The 20,333-nt window shown below is 40.8% G+C and overlaps 2 protein-coding genes across 12 annotated transcripts in view; both read left to right on the forward strand.

Moving 5' to 3' along the window:
* Positions 1 to 9,085, forward strand: part of fxr2 (FMR1 autosomal homolog 2) — a 65,112-nt gene extending 56,027 nt beyond the window's left edge. For all 4 annotated transcript variants that reach the window (XM_055156690.1, XM_055156691.1, XM_055156692.1 and 1 more), the window contains 5 exons: positions 872 to 1,048; positions 3,213 to 3,401; positions 3,492 to 3,596; positions 4,668 to 4,756; positions 6,849 to 9,085. In XM_055156690.1, the coding sequence (XP_055012665.1) occupies positions 872 to 1,048; positions 3,213 to 3,401; positions 3,492 to 3,596; positions 4,668 to 4,756; positions 6,849 to 6,962 (674 nt within the window). In that variant the 3' untranslated portion in view covers positions 6,963 to 9,085. The remainder of the gene's footprint in view (positions 1 to 871; positions 1,049 to 3,212; positions 3,402 to 3,491; positions 3,597 to 4,667; positions 4,757 to 6,848) is intronic.
* A 5,993-nt stretch (positions 9,086 to 15,078) lies between these two features.
* On the forward strand, positions 15,079 to 20,227 carry LOC110167712 (RNA-binding protein 4B-like). 8 transcript variants are annotated; one of them, XR_008632539.1, is made up of 6 exons: positions 15,079 to 15,187; positions 15,928 to 16,351; positions 16,569 to 17,160; positions 18,338 to 18,521; positions 18,626 to 18,718; positions 19,959 to 20,227. XR_008632539.1 is itself a non-coding variant. In XM_020933080.2 (4 exons), exons 2-3 carry the CDS (start codon positions 15,943 to 15,945, stop codon positions 17,147 to 17,149), a joined length of 990 nt encoding a protein of 329 aa, XP_020788739.1. In that variant the 5' UTR covers positions 15,079 to 15,187; positions 15,928 to 15,942; the 3' UTR covers positions 17,150 to 17,160; positions 17,355 to 17,788. The 8 variants fall into 8 exon arrangements, 1 of the variants encoding a protein (XP_020788739.1); XR_008632540.1 differs by having other exon boundaries at positions 18,448 to 18,521; XR_008632537.1 differs by having other exon boundaries at positions 18,338 to 18,718.
* The last annotated feature ends 106 nt before the right edge of the window (positions 20,228 to 20,333 follow it).

Raw genomic sequence — 20,333 nt, forward strand, 5'->3', positions numbered from 1 at the left:
ATGACACATGTTCAGATTTCTCAGTAAACACACCAAATATCAGATCAAATCATTGGGTTATGTGATTATTGTAGTTGTCTTAAGACTACACACTGCTTAAAAGCAAAAAAACAACAGAATTTTTAAGTGTGTAGTTACCCCTAAAACAGGAAATGTAGAGTTAGTGATCTGTGTATCTTTTGTTAATTTGTTTTTCAATATAAAACCAAACTGTTTTCTTCATTATTTGTCTCCAAAACCAAAATGGAAAAAAAACAGATAATGATTCGTTTTTTCAGTTTTCGATTTTGCGTTTAAATGAAAAATGGAAAAAACGGATAATGGCCTGAACCAGGACTGAACCAGGACTGAACCAGGACTGAACCAGGACTGAACCAGGACTGAACCAGGACTGAACCAGGACTGGACCAGGACTGAACCAGGACTGAACCAGGACTGAACCAGGACTGAACCAGGACTGATCACCCGACAGTCTATGCGGACGCACCCCCAGGCCTGTCCCGACACTCCTGTCCCGACACTCCTGTCCCGACACTCCTGTCCCGACACTCCTGTCCCTGTCCGGGACTGGGGCCGGGACTGGGCCGGGACTGGGGCCGGGACTGGGGCCGGGACTGGGGCCGGGACTGGGGCCTGGGGCATTTTCTTTTTTTTTTGGTTTTATTTTGAAAAATTAATGAATGAAACACGGATTGTAAGCGAATGTGGAAATGTTTTTCACAAACTTGCTGTTCATACGCTGTTACTACTACTACTACTACTACTACTACTACTACTACTACTGTCAATGTGTGAAGCTTGTACAACTGTAAATTAATGTTTTTCTTTTTGTTTTGGTACAAATCTTGTTTTTATTTTATTTTTTATCCAGGCACAAACTCTGAACAATCCAATGCGTCTGAGTCTGAGGATGTGGAACGAGAACAGCGGCCCCGGGGCCTCGGTGGTGATGAGCGAGGCTCCAGACGCGGCGGCCGCGGCAGAGGCTCCAGCTCAGGACGGGGCCGCGGGGGCCCAGTGTCCAAACCCTCCAACTCCATCAGCTCAGGTGCTCTTCAGTCCTCTCTCCTTTTTTTAATCACTCTCTATAATGATCTTTCAATCACGGGGTCCCTCAGGGGTCCATCATGGGTGTTCTGTGTTTTTAGTCAAGCCTTGTTTAAAGGGGACACACTTTTATTAACCATTAACTCTGTTATAATGTTTTTTTTCTCATCATTAGCCCACTAAAAGTTGTATGTAAATTAGGGCTGGGACATTAACACGTTAATTATGATTAACCTACCTACAAACAGAAACTGTAAACTAGTGTGTGTGTTAGTTTCAGAGTAGTTTCAGTGTAGTTGGCAGATATAAGGAAGTGTCCACCAGCGTCTGACCAGAACTGAAGAAGCAGTTTGGATGAACTGTGAAATGTATTCGACCAAATAAACTTTTGTCCAGTTGACAAATTGAATTTCTCCTCTGCCTTGGATTCTACCTGGACGACTGGGGGATTTTTCACACATTAATTATGATTCATCATTTAAAGAAAAAAATGCATTAAAAATATTAACGCATTTTATCACAGTTTGCCAAACAAAACAGAACATCTGTGCACGATGACGTGGCACAGCAATTATACTGATGCACATGAGCATGAGTCTACTGGACACTCAATTTCTATTCAAAAATCTACCTGATGGAAATACTGACAAAGGTGCAGCAAAAAGTTTGCATATCACAGACAAATGCAAAACATGTGACAGTGAGAACAGAAACTGTGGAGCTGTTGGCAGGAGCAGGTCTGGTCCGAGTACAAACAAGAGAACAAACTCCAACAAATGACAGGCGCCTGGAAGAAAATGAGTAAATGAGTACAGCAAATACTATTATGTGATTAAGATTAATTACAGAGGCTGTAATTAATTAGATCATTTTTTAAATCAAGTCCCACCCCTAATTTAAATTGATCCAAGCCTGCTTGAGTAATCCTGCATGCTTTGCCGTGGAAATGTGATTTCACCTATCCCCTATCTCCGCCCACTGCTCTGTACTTAATTACACAAAAGTCAAACTTGGTCTTGCAATGCAGAATTACAAACGTCACAAAGGTATTTTTAAAGCAGTAATCTGGTAAATCAAAGGACCCGTTATTTTTTCAGGGTTCCCACGGTCATGGAAATCCTGGAAAAGTCATGGAAATTGAAAATGTTATTTTCCAGGCCTGGAAAAGTCATGAAATTTTAGTATCTCTTTCTCGCAACTCCAGTGTTCTGTTAAGTTCTCATTAGACTATTCTGATTATTTCCAAACGTCTGCGCCTTTTGCTTAAAAGAGACAACAATAAATGCACTGACAGGATTTTAAATGTTAAAAAACTATAATCCCAAACCATAAGGTGAGTGGAAAGAGTTCACATTTCAGATTTAGCCCTAAATGTCTAATCAATTCTGTTGGGGCCGTCAAGCAGAGATGGGAACTTGCAAGTCGTGGCTTGGACTCGAGTCAGACTTGAGTCACTATTTTTAGGACTTGAGACTTGACTTGATAAAATCGACTACGACTTGGGACTCGACTTGGACTTGAAGGTCAATGACTTGAGAAGCACTTTTAAATCTGAATTCTTTCTATTTTGACCGTAATGATTCACACTAAGATCTTGTCAAGACATTTAAAAAGGAAAAAGTACCTAAACTAATTTCTACATCTCTTATATATATACTCATATATAAAGTACCATGATTTTTTTTAAAGTAAAATGTATCGTATAATTCAATATAAATTGCAAAAATCTAAACTATATTTGGTCCTTTGGTTTAAAGACTTGAAAAGCTCAAAGCAGACGACTTGGACTTGACTTGGACTTATGGGTCAGTGACTCGAGACTCGACTTGGACTTGCCTGTATTTGACTTGGGACTTGACTCGGACTTGAGGTCAAAGACTTGAGACTTGCAAAACAATGACTTTGTCCAACCTCTGCCGTAAAGTCATGGAAAATTCACTTTAGGTCATGAAAAAGTCAGGGAAAAGTTTTGAAATTTTGTAAGTGAAAAAAAGTGGGAACCCTGTTTTTTAGTTGTTTTAGATCAATGTTGCAGAATGCTAAAATATCATCTTTGTGTGTTATAGTTGAATATTAAATACTTGCATGTGTGTTTTTTAAAGGCTGAAACCTAAACGACCAGTGTGGGTTTGTGTGTTTTTGTGTGTTTGTGTGTTTTTGTGCAGTGCTGAGGGACCCGGACAGTAACCCGTACTCTCTGCTGGAGGGCGAGGGTGAGCTGGCCGACGGAGACGTGAGCGAGGGCGCGGGGGAGAGGCGCAGACGCTCCAGGCGCCGCCGCACCGACCAGGACCCCAGTGTGATGGACGCGGGCGAGTCCGACGGCCAGGGCGGCCCCAGCGAGAACGGCCTCGGTAATGGAGCGGCGACCCTCTGTGATCAAATCAAAGCTCTGTTGGTCCACGAGGCGAGAGCTGACCTATATTTTGTCATTTCACTGCCAGATGAAGAAGCCAGACCCCAGCGCCGCAACCGGAGCCGTCGTCGCCGTAACCGTGGCAACCGGCCCGAGGGAGGTTCAGCCAGCCGCGACAGACAGCCGGCCGAGGGTATGCTTTTATTTCATTCTCCAGGAAACACTTGCATATTTCATCAATGAAAAGCAGTTATACCAGCCATAAAAGCAATACAATTTCCTATGATTATTCCAAGTGATTTCAGCAGCACAGAGGAAGTTTTAAAGGGCATTTCGGTTCATTTAAGGTTCACAGAACATCAACAGTAGAACATGACGTATGTTTGACTTTTTATTCTGTTGTCGGCCTCCCGTGAAGAAGTGTCTAATAACCTCAGTGCATGGTACGTTTGTTTTACACACTTCACCTGTCGCAGAAAGTGACTCCAACCAAATCACCACCGACACACTCGTGCAGCAGCAGCGGTGTAACGGTTCACAAAAATCACAGTTCAGTACATACTTGGTTTTGAGGTCACGGTTTGGTTCATTTTCGGTTCAGTTTGAAATGCAAAAACCATTTGTGTGTTTATTAAAGCAACAATTTGTTTTAACTTTATACAAACAGGAAAATAAAATAAATGCAAAGTGCTGTTGAGTAATACTAAAAAGTTAAAGGAAATATTCTCAAATAAGCAACAAATGTTTGAAATATTATAAAAATGAATTCCTTGTAAACGGTAAACAAATCTTTTGAAAAAGTAAAGCGCAGCACTAACAGTTCCAGCAAGAAGTTTTACTCAATTTTCAGATTTTTGGCCTGAAAAACAAACTTGGCCACATGGTCTGCAGTAAGTTTGGATTCACGTGGTTCGGAGAGACATAGTCAAGGCGGGGGCAATTGTTCTCAAGGTGGCCGCTCTAACTATAAAGCGCTGCGGGAAACACTCCTCCGATCACGGACAAGTTTCCTCGTGAATATTAAAGAGCTGATCCTTCTGTGTAGCTGCACATGGAGTGGTGGAGTATAAACACACAAATTGTGCGAACTCACTCGTGCACAGTCCTGCACCGAACCAAACGTCCCGTATCGAAACTATTTGGCACAAATACATGAACCATTACACTCCTATTATATAGTGAAGAGAATGATGGAAGCGTCAGTGTTCCTCAGGTGTGTTCACGTCTCAGTGTGTAACGTGCTGCTGCTGCTCTGTGTTTCCAGTGACAGTTGCTGATTACATATCTCGCGCTGAGTCCCAGAGCAGACAGAACCTGCCCCAGAAAGAAAACCACACTGGACCTGAGCCCAAGGTAAAGTCCTGTCCAACCACAAACACTCACTGATCTTATAGAGTGTTAACAAATAAAAAATGGCAAAATTTGTCCCCTGCTTACATTAACATAAACCCAATGATTTATTTATACATTTCATTCATAAAGTATAAAAAAACATTAACAGTGTCAAAACATCAAACATACAAGAAATTATTGAAAAGGAGCAGAAAGAAGAGTCATCTTTTGTTTCCCTTTTCCAGACACATTAACACCGAGAGTTACTTTCAAACATTTCAAATCAGTACATTTTAGTTCACTCAATTGCAAACAGAAATCTTCACTACTATGCTCAACAACTTAGTTTTCTTTTTCATACATAGACATTGCACTGGATTTTATGTGTCAACAGACTGTTAATGTCACATATTTTACAGTTCTTCAGATAAACTATAACATAAACAACAGAACAGAACAAGTTTAACCAAACTCTCCATCTCACTCCAAATCACTAAATCCATTCAATTCTTCATCCTCGGTGTCACTTCTGAACAACTCGGCCTCGATCTCCGGAGGTAAACGGAGCGCTAACCCTAACCCTCAGCATCAGTTCCAGTTAGAATTATTCTGGGGTCTTTCTGAATCCCGACAGGATGGTTTCGGTGTCACTGAAGTCCAGGCTTTGTCCATCCATCCAGTGACTTCAGGAAAGTTTCATGGTGCATCCTCCCGGTGTCACAAGTTTCTCTCTCACTCCAAACTTTCTTTCTGCTGCTCGATTTCCGTTTTCAGCTGCAGATTTCACGACTTACAGTTTGTAATCTGCAGAATCTGATTTTGTTTTCGGGGGCGTTTCAGTCTTCTCAGTCTTTGTCTTTATAAGTTTAAAGTTTCAATGTTAAATTGTTCAGTGGTGCAGAAGTAACGGTGCGATCGACTGACATGATACAGACAGGACGGAGGCTCTTTCTGCAAGGAGACATGCGCAGTAGAGCCAAGTGACAGTGGTACAGGAGGAACAGGAGCAGCAGATACTCACACACAAGACGAGAACCTCTTCCACACTTCACGAAAAACATTTTAATATAGAAGTCACACTGGAGGATAAGTCACAGGAAACACAAACCATGAAAAAAAAAGTGACACTGAGGCTACGTTCAGACAGCAGGGCTTAACGCTCAATTCAGATTTTTTTTTTTGTGTGAAATCCGATGTTTTTTCGAGGTCGTTCACATTTCCAGTTAAATGTGACTTGTATGTGACTCCAGTGTGAACATTAAACGGCCCGAAAGTGTCCCACATGTGACACTGGAGACACGACGACGTCAACCGCAGCGAGCGTCTCTGTGTTTACGGAAGTTGTCCAAACGTGGACGCAGCATCGAGCACCTGGAGATTTTAAAGTTCCTCTCGTACCGGAGCCAGAACATGAACAACTTACTTGTTTTAAGGAGGAGATTGAGAAGGAGAAGGACGAGGTTTTTGGTCGTGGTGTTTTGTGGGACAGAACGTTGAAAGGAACGTGTGGATGTGGTGAGTGGTGATGTGCTTCACTTCAGTGACATGGAGTTCATTAACAATTTTTGTATGAGGAGAAGACATTGTGTACATTTGTGTCTTGTTGATAACGTGTAGGTGGATGAATGCGATTTGTCCGTTCACACTGAAGTCGCATGTCAAAAGATCAGATATGTATCGGTTTTAGGAGCACATATCCAAGTGTCCTGGGTCACATTTGAAAAAATCGGATCTGTGTGGTTCAGATCAGATACAGGTCACATAGGGGCCAAAAAATCGGATTTGGGTCACTTCAGGCTGCAGTCTGAACGTAGCCTTGGATATGTGCTATTAAAACGATACATATCTGATCTTTTGACATGTGACTTCAGTGTGAACGGCCAAAGTGCATTCATCCACCTACACGTTATCAACAAGCCACAAACGTCACTATTCTGCACTGAAGTCGGCGAAAATTGTTAATGAACTCCATGTCAGTGAAGTGAAGCACATCGGATTTCACAAAAAAATCGGAATTAAGCGTTAAACCCTGCAGTCTGAACGTAGCCTTATAGTCTGAAAAATACAGCTCTCACATAATTCCAATCATGTGTTTTGTGTATTTTTTTTGTAGGAGAACGGGACTAGCTCCAAGAAGGATGAGCGGACGCCGTCCAAGCGCTCCCCCAGCAAAGGCATGAACGCAGGCGGCGACTCCGGCCTGACCCTGGTCAACGGGGTGTCGTAAAGCACGCGGCCCGCCCGCCTCTCACAAACCTAAGTCTAGAGCAAGACTTCATGGCAAACTCTGTCCCTGCTTGCATTAACGTAAACCTTAAACAGATGAGACAAAATACTGAATCCATACTATGAGAGTGAAAAAGTACAAAAAAACGACAAACGCATCTACTTAAAACCACACGGTGTATGCTATCCTATCTATCAGTACTTAGTGCTTATTTAAAAAAACAACTAGCTTGCCAAAAAAGAGCTGGTGGATATGACTTGATTTTGAAATACTGAAACACGAGAAACAGGACAAGACGTTTTTGTTCAAGAAAATCTTTATTTGTGTCTTTTATTTTTGTTCATTTTGTTCATTGTTTATCACTGGTTTGGACTTGGCGGTCACTCTCTCTACCGAACAGTGTTACAGGACGGAGAGGTGTGGGCTGTAGGGAGCGGCGCACGAGCGGGCGGTCCGAACGGGACGCACACTGAACCTGGGAGATTGGAATATTAAGACATTGTGCCTTGAATTTGAAAAAAAAAAGATATATTAAAAACATTCTTCATTAAGTTTGCTATTGTTACTTAAGAGGGGAGAGGTTGTTCTTCCAGGGTTTTTTTTTTTTTGTTTTACGGAGAGAAAAAGGAAACGGACGAGAGAGGCTAGAGAAGCGGAGGGAGTGGCTGGCCAAGGTGGTGACTTAAAGAGGTGCCAAAATCGGAATATTTGGGCACTTTCGGGGGGTATGTACTGATGTGCGGTTGCGTGTGAGATTTGGCAAAAAGGAAAAACTGAGAGGTGACAATTGGTAACGACTAGAGGCTTGTGCTGGTGACGCGACAACCACGAAGCCTACACAGGGTCCAAAAACAAACAAAAAAAGCGGCGCTGCTCGTAAAACAGGACAGGCTTTAGGAAAACAAAAAAACTCACGAGAAACCTAGAACTCGCCGCGCCTCCGCTCGGCGTCGAGGGAGGCAGCGGTCACAACAGTGTCTTGAAACTATAGCTGTACTAAAAAAAATAAAAACCACTACGGCAGAAGCAGACCGCCGGCCGCCTCTCCGGGGTCGCACGGCGCTTCGGGGAGGTCCGAGCGGAAAAGGCCCGAAAACGTGTGGGACGGCTTCAACGCGAGAGCCAAAAAACAAAAACAAAACTGACACAACCACAACGAAAACACACAAAAAAAACCCAACGAAAACACGGCCATTCTAAACAGGTACGCACGCGAATCACTCCGAGCGGTCGACGTTTAAACGGACTTGTCTCGTACCTCACGGACTGGGTTTCAACGGCGAGTGCGAGGGACTTTTGAAAAAAAAAAAAATCTCAATGGCTCTCTGCTCATGTTGTTGTCTTGGTTACCGCTCTCAAGTTCTATTTTTTTTCTTTTGTTGCTATTTCCACATCTTTAGAAAATAATAATAAAATCCAAATGAAATCAAACTCTTCTCTGGAGATGAACTGTTGATTTCTGTCTCGTGCAGTCTATTTTTCTAACCTGCATGGCGTTTGGGTGACAAAAAAAAACAAAAAAAAAAACGTGCCTGTCTTTGCGCATGATGGAGAAAAGAAAAAACAACAAAAAACGTCATCTACTTAAAACTAAAGCCATTGATTCCACTCACTATTAGAACTGCTGCTAACTCACACACTTGAATGTCCCACTAACTTTGAAGAAATTTGTGTTGACCCCTTACTTAACCGCTCATCTGCTAAACGTCAGGAAAGAGACCTAATATTTTTTTTGTTATGTTTTTGTTTCGCATGGCAAGCAAGAGTGACCAAAGGTTCTCAAAACGGGAGAATTGGGGCGACATAGATGCTGCTGTTGAACATTCTGCTCACCTGTGTTGTTGGAAAAAACGAGTTTAAGTTTTTGTACCTGGGTTGGAGTTTGCATGTGCGAGTGGACCTTTTTATTACCTCATTTTGTGACCTGTATATCCTGTGTCCTGTTTGGAAGCGTGTGTGTGTGTGTGTTTGCGTGCGTTTGCGTGTGTGTGTGTGCGCGTGCGTGTGTGTGTGCGTTTGCGTTTGGCGAGTGCTGGTTGTACAGTCGACTCCTCACTCTTTGTCAGAGTTTTTGTCTCACTCATGTTCTGATGGCAATAAAGGACTTTTCATTGTTTGGTATACATTTTTGCACACATTTTTTTCGTTCTGTACACGGCAAAAAGTGGAGTCTTAACGTTTTTTCGGGGTTTATACAAGTCCGATCTGTTCTAGAGTTACGTGAAAAAACCCTCAGTCATTCAGGCAGAATCGGTTAGACTAGTGCATGTCAATGGCCATAGTTCTCCTGCCACTAAAAACAGTCTTACCCACTCCACAAAACACCGGAAGAAAATCTATTATTACACCAGACTGTCCATGGGAATGTCTGTGTTAATAGAATAAATGTAGAAGTAAAACTAACCTTGCATCACATGAATCTTCTCATGTTGAGGGACTATTTTCTCATATATCAATCCGCCGCTCTCTCTGCTGCTGCTCAGACATAAATACTTCAAATGCAAAATAAATAAAAAAACAAATAAATAATAATAAATAAAAATCCTTCAACCCTAACGTTGGTTTTACTTCTACAATTATTCTATCAACACAGACATTCACATGGACAGTCTGGTGTAATAATGGTTTTGTTTTGGGGGTTTTGTGGAGTGGGTAAGACTGTTTTTAGTGGCAGGATAAACTATGACCATTGACATGCACTAGTCTAACACCAGTGACCTCTGCAAATACAAGGACTGGATGGAAGATTTAAAAAAAGTGTCTCCACACGTCTCCAACACTCTGGTTCACGAGGAAATGACGCCGTATGTCCAAAATTCTGAACTATCGCTTTAATTTAACACTTTTGGAAATGTTGATTAACACTGGACAAAAGTTCCTGTTTAACTCCAAAATCAAGAGTTATATTAACGTTTTGAGAGTAAACAGAGAACACTTCTAGGGTTATCCTGATTGGGGAGCACGCGTATGTTCCCTCATTTCTAAGTTTTTGGAGTTTTTTTTTCTTTTTAGAATTAGGCCTTATGTTCCCTCATTTCCTTTATCATCAATTTGCATCAGAATTTACCCACATTTCTCCCAATTTGGTCATCAATTACACCCGATCTATTCTCCAGCAGCAGTTGACTACAGATGTAATGTAGAGGTCGTGGAGCAAAGGATCTGAGGTTGAAATTTCTCTTTTAAATGTGGTATAAAAATAAAAATGACTTGAATTTGTTTCATTTTGAGAAAATCTTAAAAATTCGGCAACACAGAGCAATGGGAACACAGGGCTGACCCCCCTCCCCGATTTAGCTCAACAACACACAGATGTTTTATTTTTACACTTTATTTGAGTTAATTTAAGATGAAATTATGAACAAAACTGGTTCAGACTGGTCTTCTCTCGCGGGAGTTTGAAATGGTGGTGGGAGGAGCCAAATTAACACTAAGGCAAATTGAATTAACTTCAACCATATCAACTCTGGCAAATAACCCCAACTCCAATCCCCATTTAACTTTCAAATTGTTAATTTTCAAATCAGTTAAAATCGTTGGTGTGATTTTAACTTTATCTGCCATGTGGTATTAAAGGCTTTTAATTATTTTGTACTTTTTGAGCGCCTCAGCTTTTTCCTACTTTGTCTTTCAGACTGTTCCCTGCACTGAAAAGCACCAAAAGGACAATTCTGCACAATTTTTGTTTATCCTGCCCCCAAAGCTTTGCAGAGTTAAAATAACACTTTTTGTGTTAAAAACAATTCTGAAATATTTCACCCTGAAATTTTAACACTCCAGTTTTTGCTGTGTAATTAATTAAATATGTTATGGGATATACATTTTTTTATTTGTTACTCTAAACATTTTCAAGTAACTTTCACAAACTAATATTGGAGTTTATGATGATCTACAGGGAGCGTCAAAATGATGAGGTTTATAGCTAGAGCTGGGGATCATGAAGAAGTTGCCGATACGATACGATACCCCGATACATAGAGTGAGCTTACGATTCGATATAGCTCAAGGCAATTCGATAAAAAAATAGTCTAAATCATGTCTGTGATACTAAAAGTCTTTGTGTTTCATATGAACTTTGCACAAGAAGTGGTTTAACAAACATTTTAATCATCAAAACTGTGAAAATGTCAAATGTGTCGCATAAACGAGTTTCCTTCCACTAAACAAGAAGCACTGTAACAAAATAACACACTAAAAAAAATACTCTTGGCGATATATCGACACAGCAGCCCACAATATCGATACCGTATCTTCACGTTCAACAATACGATATATTGATATTTCGATATTTCTGCAGACCTCTATTTATAGCCGTATTGAATGTTATGGGAGGCAGCAGGTCTTGTTTATTTAGTCAGAATCAAAATATAAATGTAAAAGTAAAAATCATATTTTGCCGAGTTATTTGGTAACAATTTATAACTACGCTTGCACCTGAACTAAAAGTCTTTATTCGAAATATGTGTTGATTTGGGCCTTTGATTAAAAAAATATTCAGGCTAGAACTCCAAACTCTTTAATTAAGTCGTTACTAAGCCTGAACCATTATTAATTAAATATTTGTTTATAGTAATAGTAACAATACATTAGCACTTTCTGGACACTCGAACCTTTCCAGTGCATTATTCATTCACTCCACGCTCCAGCCACAGCCGCCCTGGGACAGACTGGCGAAGGCGAGACTGCCTATCTGCACCAGCGCACACACACCACGCGGCAATGTGGCTGAAGTGTCTTGCCGAAGGACACAACGACCATTTTTTTCCACCATGGCACCTGATATTCCCAGCCATCGCTCATCCAAGTAACGAGGTTTGGTCTTGATGTGTAGTTTCTATAAAATGTAAAAGTAAAAGTTAATTACCTGGAACATTTCTAATATAGTAATTAATAAGTAGTAAGTAATATAGTAATAAAATAGTATGATAGAGTAATATAGTTTAAGAGTGAAGTGTACACAACACAGTTTCAAAGACATTAATTTGCCTTTAGACAACATAAATGTGAAATGGAAAACGGTCACATTTTATATAGTGTTTTTTCCTGATTTAGAGCATTTTTGAAGATGAAATGTTTTTACAGATAAACAATTTTGCAAGAACTTGTTAAATAATGTGGGAAAGATTCCTCAGAGGTTTTAGAGTTTATTTATGTTCTAAAATACAGTGATGTGGTCGCTGTATCGGACCATTGTGGTGAAGAGGAGCTGAGCCGAAAGACAAAGCTCTCGATTTACCGTCAATTTACGTTCCTACTCTCACCTGTGGTCATGAGCTCTGGGTAATGACCGAAAGAACGAGATCGTGGATACAAATGGCCGAAATGAGTTTCCTCCGCAGGATGTCTGGGCGCTCCCTTAGAGATAGGGTGAGGAGCTCAGTCACATGGGAGGAGCTCGGAGTAGAGCCGCTGCTCCTCCACGTCGAGAGGAGCAGTTGAGGCTCGGTCATCTGTCCTGATGCCTCCTGGACGTCTCCCTCGAGAGGTGTTCTGGGCATGTCCCACAGGGAGGATACCCCAGGGAAGACCCAGGACACACTGGAGGGACTATGTCTCTGGGCTGGCCTGGGAACACCTTGGAGGAGCTGGAGGAAGTGTCCAAGGTGAAGGAAGTCTGGGAGTCCCTGCTTAAACTGTTGCCCCCATGACTCGGCCCCGGATAAGCAGAAAAAGATGGATGGATGAATGAAAAAAGTATGTAATTAAGGAAGTCACATTTTCTTTGTGTTTTGGTCATTTTTTAAGTAGCTTTTCTGTATTTTTCTAAACAAATGATAATTTATGCTTCTCTTTACTGTTGACAGGGATCAGATTGGTTAAAAATAGGGACACATGGGACATTTTTTGAATACAACTGGGACAGATCAGTGGGTTGGGACAGGGAACACAGGCTCAAAACTGGGACTGTCCCGGGTAAATAAGGACGTCTGGTCACTCTAGACTAGGCTCATGTCTCGGTCTGTGTCTCCCTCTGCTGGACGATCAACAACAAGACAACAAGTTACGAGTCCAGTCCATTCACATCACTCTGGTCCTGCCTGGCACTGGATCTAGACTCATAATCAAATGAAACACTTTTAGTTCCGGTGAGTATCAGAGCTCTCACATTACAGATTAGAACTACGGTCAAGCAGGATGTGTTGTATTCTGATATTTCTCCTGGACTCAGACAACTTTGTATTGAATAACACATTTTTGAGATGTTCCTTACTAAATTATTGCTTCTCCAAGCCAGTTAAAATAGATTACATTCTTAAAAGAAATTAAAATATTAGAACTATATCTTTCCTTTCCAGTTCCCCCTAAAGTAAAAGAGATACAGTTTAAATTTTGGAATAAAATTTATCCAACCAATGAATTCCTAAAACAAAAATGTAAATTTGAGATGAGTAAATGTGTGTTTTGTGACTCAGGGGAGGAGGATTTGGAACATCTTTTCTTTCTATTGTGAGATTCTGCAACAATTTGGGTTTGATTTTCAGTCTTGGCCATTCCAACCATAAAAAATAAAATAAATAATACAATACAATTAAATTAAAACAAATAAATAAATAAATTGTGTATTAATAAATTATAAAATAATGGAATTTGGTATCAACAGTTCATTTATTTTAGGTAAACATTTTATTCACAAGTGTCATTTTTTAAGATTAAACCAACCAACTCCTTATGTAACAGATAATACTCCCTACAACTCTACAACAATTCACCCTTATGTATTTTTTGGTTTGTTTGTATATGAAAATCTGCAATTAAAAAAAAAAAAAAAAAAAAAAAAAAAGTTTAAATTCGGGTGGGCGGGGTTTAAGCGCGGGGACCAGCTCTCCACCAATCACAATCTCAGTATTTTTTTACAGACGTGTGTTTCCACTAATCACATTCGGCGAACTCACCCCTCTCGTTCACTGTCGTGTTTTTATACATTATTTTTTATTTTCATGTGAACTGTACTTTTATAAGGTGCCGTGTTTTTTGTGTGTGTGTGTGTGTTTGTGTCTGAAAATCTGAAAAAAAATAAAATAAAATAAAATAAAATAATAATAATTAATTCGTGTGGGCGGGGTTTAAGAGCGGGGACCAGCTCTCCGCTAATATATGTTTTTATTCATCCACGGTTGTGTTTTTTATGCATTTATTTTATTTTCCTGTGAACTCTTGACTTTGATAAGGTGCCGTTTTAGTTTCTATCTGAAAATCTGAAAAAAAAAAAATAATAATAATAAAAAAAGTTCGGGTAGGCGAGTTTTAAGCGCGAGGACCAGCTCCCCGCTAAATTTTTATTCATTTTACTGTTGTGTTTTTTATGCTTTTTTTCTCCACGTGAACTGTTGACTTGATAAAGTGCCGTTTTGTTTGTATCTGAAAATCTGCAATTAAAAAAAAAAAAAAAAAGTTTTAAATTCGGGTGGGCGGGGTTTAAGCGCGGGGACCAGCTCTCCACCAATCACAATATCAGTATTTTTTTACAGACGTGTGTTTCCAGTAATCACATTCGGCGAACTCACCCCTCTCGTTCACTGTCGTGTTTTTATGCATTATTTTTATTTTCATGTGAACTGTACTTTTATAAGGTGCCGTGTTTTTTTTGTGTGTGTGTTTGTATCTGAAAATCTGAAAAAAAAAATAAATAAATAAATAAATAAATAAATAAAATAATAATAATTAATTCGTGTGGGCGGGGTTTAAGAGCGGGGACCAGCTCTCCGCTAATATATGTTTTTATTCATCCACGGTTGTGTTTTTTATGCATTTATTTTATTTTCCTGTGAACTCTTGACTTTGATAAGGTGCCGTTTTAGTTTGTATCTGAAAATCTGAAGAAAAAAAAAAATAATAAAAAAAGTTCGGGTAGGCGAGTTTTAAGCGCGAGGACCAGCTCCCCGCTAAATTTTTATTCATTTTACTGTTGTGTTTTTTATGCTTTTTTTTCACGTGAACTGTTGACTTGATAAAGTGCCATTTTGTTTGTATCTGAAAATCTGTAATTTAAAAAAAAAAAAAAAAAAAAAAAAAAAAAAAAAAAAAGGAAGTTCCGCTGTAAATTCCGCTGGGCGGGTTTTAAGCGCGTGCACCAGCTCTCCGCCAATCACAATCTCAGTATTTTTTACAGACGCGTGTTTCCACCAATCACATTCGGCGAACTCACCCCTCGGTCGCGTTTCCTGTGACTGTAGATTATCAAGTTTCGTTGGATTCAACTTTGGCTCGACGCCGTTTGTCTGCTGGTGAGTATTTAGCCAAAATAATACAATACAATAAGTTAAAGATTTATTATTATTATCTCAATAAAGTCTGTTTGCGGTTTTGTGCACGTCCTGTTGTGCGTGTTTAATAAAACGTCTTACCCTGAGAGGAAGCTAGTGTCGGTATGCTAACAACACGATAAACGAAACCAACAAATGCTGCGTTCGTGTAAAAGTACGACTTTATAGACATTAAACGCTCACATTTAAAATAACACTGTTGTCTAACCTGGTGTGTATATGTATGGGTCAAAGGTACAAACTAGTTAGTGGCGTTTGTTCGGCGTTCGCAGCTTTCGGTTTCCTCTTCGTAAAGCTCCGGCGGCGCTGCGTGTGTGCGCTGTTTGTGTTTGTGCCGTGTTTATTTGGTGACCAGATGTCCCTAAACACCCGGGACTGTCCCAGTTTTGATCCCCGTGTCCCCCGTCCCTGCAGATTTATCCCAAACTGTAAAATACAGAAAAGCTGCTTAAAAATGACCAAACCACAAGAAAATGCGGCTGCACGGACTCACATGTTCGTCGTGAATGGGCCGAGTGCAGAACTGTTTTCCGTAATTACGCACTCGTTTCACAGTTTTATTATTACCAGCCTCTCCAAACGGACTGCGTCGCAGTTTTTGATGTTGAAATTCTGATCACTCTGTGCGTTTGTGCTGTGTTTGTTCGTTATCGGTGTCACTGGACGCTGTACTGACCTGAACTTGTGTCTGTCTCTCTCAGAACTTGGCTGCAGTCATGGTGAAAATATTTATTGGTAACCTCGCCCAGGAAACCGAGAAAGAAGAACTGGAGGCTCTGTTCGCTCCATACGGAACAGTGACGGAATGCGCAAAGTTTAAAAATTATGCTTTCATCCACATGGATGACCGCAAGGCGGCCACAAAGGCCATCAGAGAGCTTCACTTCCATAAGCTCAACGGCCGACCCATCAACGTGGAGCCCAGCCGAGCTAAGAACCAGGGCCCCATGAAACTCCACGTCGCCAACGTCGAGAAGGGCCACGAGAAAGAGCTGCAGGAGCTGTTCGAGGAGTATGGCACCGTCTCAGAGTGTGCCATTGTGAAAAATTTTGCTTTTGTTCACATGCCCAATGCCGACGAGGCCATGGATGCTCTGGAGGGTCTGGACAACAGCGAGTTTCAAGGTAATGTTTAGGTTTGTCTAAGATCAAGGATGTGCAACTTCTTCTTTTGAGATCAAATTATTTTCATTTTATAATGCAGTTTGTCTTTCCAATGACTGCACATCTAAAACACAAATGTCTACACATTTTAGGCACATAAGACCTTGACTCCTGCCTATTTAATTTGATGCACTACTAAGTTGAATGAGAACCTTGATTGCATATATTTTTCTCTTAGGAAAGCGCATAAATGTTCAGGTTTCAAAAAGCAGACCAAGAGGGGCCCCTGAGGAGGATTACTATCCACCTCCGTCCGGCAGAGGCAGTTATTACCCGCCTCGTTACCCTGACGACAGGCACGAGCCCTACAGAGGCCCCATGTCTGCTTACGGCGCACCGCCACCTATGCCGCCCCCTCCGCCCAGGCGTGGGGCGTACCCCGACCGCTACGGCGACAACTACGCTGGAATGGTTGATTACTATGAGAAATACCGCGCCCGAGGCTACAGCACTCCGTATAACGACAGGCGCTCCAGTGCCATCCCTCCTCCTCCGCCGCCTTCGTCTGCTCTGGCCCAGCGTCTGGGCCTCGACCCATACGACCGCCGCCCAATGCCACCGCCTCCATCGTATATAGGCCGGGACAGAAGCCCTCTGCGCAGGGCGCCGCCGCCCCCTCCACCCGCGGGTAACGGCTTCTCCTACGAGCGCTCCCGCCTCTCCCCTGTCTCCAAAGGCTCCTCGTACGGGGTCCCGAGGTCTCGAGACATGTACTCTGAGAGACTTCCACCGCCGCCACCAGCTCGATACGCCTATTAGACTAGTCCAAGGTGAGGAGATGCAGTCTGCTTATGTTTAATCTGATTTTACTCGCCACTAAAATGCAAGTGATTACCTGATTTGACTCTGGCGCTCTAAACCATGAGTTGGCTGCTGCTCAAAACGTCATTTTGCTGCTTGGAAAAGTCAGCCTTGCGCGGTCTGAGTAGAAGGCGCTCTTGACTTGTGGTGTGCTCTCTTGCAGGTTTAGAATATGACAAGATCGTCGTCGACCGATGCTCAAGGCGTAAACACCCCGGTCTATGGCGGATTGCGTTGCGTTCACCTGAGACTTGCTGGAAGATGCTGAATTGCGGACAGCGCCGTTCCCTGCTTCTTTTATTGTTTAAATTCTGGAGTTTTTTTAAACAGACAATACAACTGACAAGTTAATTGAATAGAAATAATTTATCTTAAGTTTGTTTATCAAAACACGTCAGTAAAATCTGAGTAAAAAGTTTTCTTGGTGTGGCAAGTGATCTCATTGCGACAAATATCTTGGTTTTCCTTTACTCTTTTGTTATCTTGCGAAGAAGGATTCATATTATATAAGCAGTTGTCTAATTTTATTTCATTTTGTTTGATTTCACAAGTTTTTCATTGGAGGGCTTTTTAAATAAACAAATATTACCAAAGTAACATCGGCTTTTAATTTAAACTTTTTGCTCTTTTCAGAATTCGCTTTGCTCAGGATCTGCTTCAGCCTTGTACAATGGACTGTTCGCAATTTTAACCAACTGCTAAGAGGCAGTATTAAGTTTAGACTAAAGCTTACAGCGAGGTTTAAATGATTTCACATGTGCACCTGTACGATTTAAAAATAATTTCAGCATATTTGAGTCACACATCCAATCCAGCGTTTTGTTTATTTTCAGCTAAAGTGAATCTAAAATGTCAGGCCACGCAGAAGAACCTGAACGTTTGCGGTAAAGTTTCAGTGTGTTTAATCAGTTAATGTTAGGCTTTCGCTAAAAAAAAAAAAAATGAAAAAAAAAATGTAAACATAATAAACGGGTAATGGGACTCAAAAACGGTTATGTCATTAGTCACGCAAATCCTCGTCAGCCTTACTGTCCTCAAGCATTCGTTGCATATTGTTGCAAGAGTTCTGATGTGTCTTCACTCGTTCACGATCTGTTTCCATCACAGGCGCTTTTGGTTTCATTCTGATGTTTTTTTTTTTTTTAGTTCCCCAGTTTTGGGTTCACATTCACGGCCTACACCGACCTTCATGTCATCCTGCTGCTGCTGTACTCTGCCCACAGTCTCGGGATGCTTAGTATTTGTGCTTCTTGTAGGTTTTTAGATCGCGTTAGAGGGTCTTCTGATGGTAAGTGCTGCTTGAAGACGGGATATATCCTCAAGTAAAGAGGTACGTTTTTTGTTTTATTTTTCTCTCTTGTGGCATGAGTTGGGATGTTTACGTTTTCTACACCGATACAGTTTAGGATGAGTCGCTTCTCTCTCTCCACACAGGCTTGTTGCCGCTTGCCGGGAGCTTGCAGCGTGTGTCCGGCCTCCCCCGTCAGCGCCTATAGACACGGTTGGAACATTCCGTTTTATCTTAAGGTTGGTCTGTTTTCCTTTTTTTTAAATAATATAAGCAGTGTTGGGAGGTGACTTTTAAAATGTATTCTCCTACAGATTACATACGTCAAAATGTAGTTTGTAACAGAATCCATTAAATTACTTAAAGTGAGTAATGTAATCTGAATACTTTGGATTACTTGATTTGCTGTAGAGAAGCAAAGACGAGGAAATGTTAAAATAAGATGTTTTGTCTGATAAAAGAAAATAAAAAGCTGTTAAATTCTGGTTTAGACCTGGTTTAGATCTAGTTTAGACCTGATTTAGACCTGGTTTTAGACCTGGTTTAGACCTGGTTTTAGACCTGGTTTAGATCTAGTTTAGACCTGATTTAGACCTGGTTTTAGACCTGGTTTTAGTCCTGGTTTAGACCTGGTTTTAGACCTGGTTTAGATCTAGTTTAGACCTGATTTAGACCTGGTTTTAGACCTGGTTTTAGTCCTGGTTTAGACCTGGTTTTAGTCCTGGTTTAGACCTGGTTTAGATCTAGTTTAGACCTGGTTTTACTCCTGGTTTACATCTGGTTTAGATCTAGTTTAGACCTGGTTTAGATCTAGTTTAGTCCCGGTTCAGACCTGGTTTTAGTCCTGGTTTAGATGTAGTTTAGATCTAGTTTAGACCTGGTTTTATTCCTGATTTAGACCTGGTTTAGATCTAGTTTAGATCTGGTTTTAGTCCTGGTTTTAGTCCTGGTTTAGACCTGATTTAGACCTGGTTTTAGTCCTGGTATAGATCTAGTTTAGATCTAGTATAGACCTGGTTTTAGACCTGGTTTAGATCTAGTTTAGACCTGATTTAGACCTGGTTTTAGTCCTGGTTTAGACCTGGTTTTAGTCCTGGTTTAGACCTGGTTTAGATCTAGTCTAAATCTAGTTTAAACCTGGTTTAGATCTAGTTTAGACCTGGGTTTAGTCCTGGTTTAGACCTGATTTTAGACCTGGTTTAGACCTGGTTTAGTCCTGGTTTAGATCTAGTTCAGACCTGGTATAGTTTCTGACAATGAGTGGCTCAAAATGTGAAAACAGGAAAATACCACCATGTAATCCATTTATTTCAACAAAGTAACTGTAATCCAATTACCACTCATTGAAACAGTAACTGTAACTGAATGCAGTTACTCATAATTTGTACTCTGATTACATAACTCCGGTACATGTAATCTGTTACTCCCCAACACTGTGTATAAGTCAATATGTGCTCAAGTTTACGGTTTGTTTTACAGATGGGTCCACTGGTCGGGTTTGGGAGAAGATGCATCGTCCACTGATGAAGACCTGGATGTGACCGCGCCTTTACTGCATTTTGATAAAACTATAAAACTACTTGAAAAAGCAAATACGATCTACACTGAACTGGTTTGGCACGATTGTAATGTGCACCAAGTCATACCAAGCAATTAGAAACAAAATACCAGTGTACGTTTTTGCCTTCTTCCTTGTGCTTCACTTCTTCCTCTTATTTCAACAGTAAATAAAAAAAAAAACTATTTTACTTTCCGATGTTTTTTCCTTTAGTCCACTCCTATTCTCGTAAAGTGACCTGAGTTTATAAGATTGTTTGAACTTTTATTACCCAATATCTAACCACTGGATTGCTG

This window comes from Boleophthalmus pectinirostris, unplaced genomic scaffold, assembly GCF_026225935.1.
Source record: "Boleophthalmus pectinirostris isolate CB_2022bp ecotype Guang Dong unplaced genomic scaffold, ASM2622593v1 HiC_scaffold_20, whole genome shotgun sequence".
Taxonomy (NCBI): Eukaryota; Metazoa; Chordata; class Actinopteri; order Gobiiformes; family Gobiidae; genus Boleophthalmus; species Boleophthalmus pectinirostris.

Coding starts and splice junctions, on each gene's coding strand:
- LOC110167712 (XM_020933080.2), top strand. CDS start 15,943: ATGGTGAAAATATTTATTGGTAACCTCGCCCAGGAAACCGAGAAAGAA. Junction 16,352..16,568: donor GGACAACAGCGAGTTTCAAG/GTAATGTTTAGG, acceptor TTTTTCTCTTAG/GAAAGCGCATAAATGTTCAG.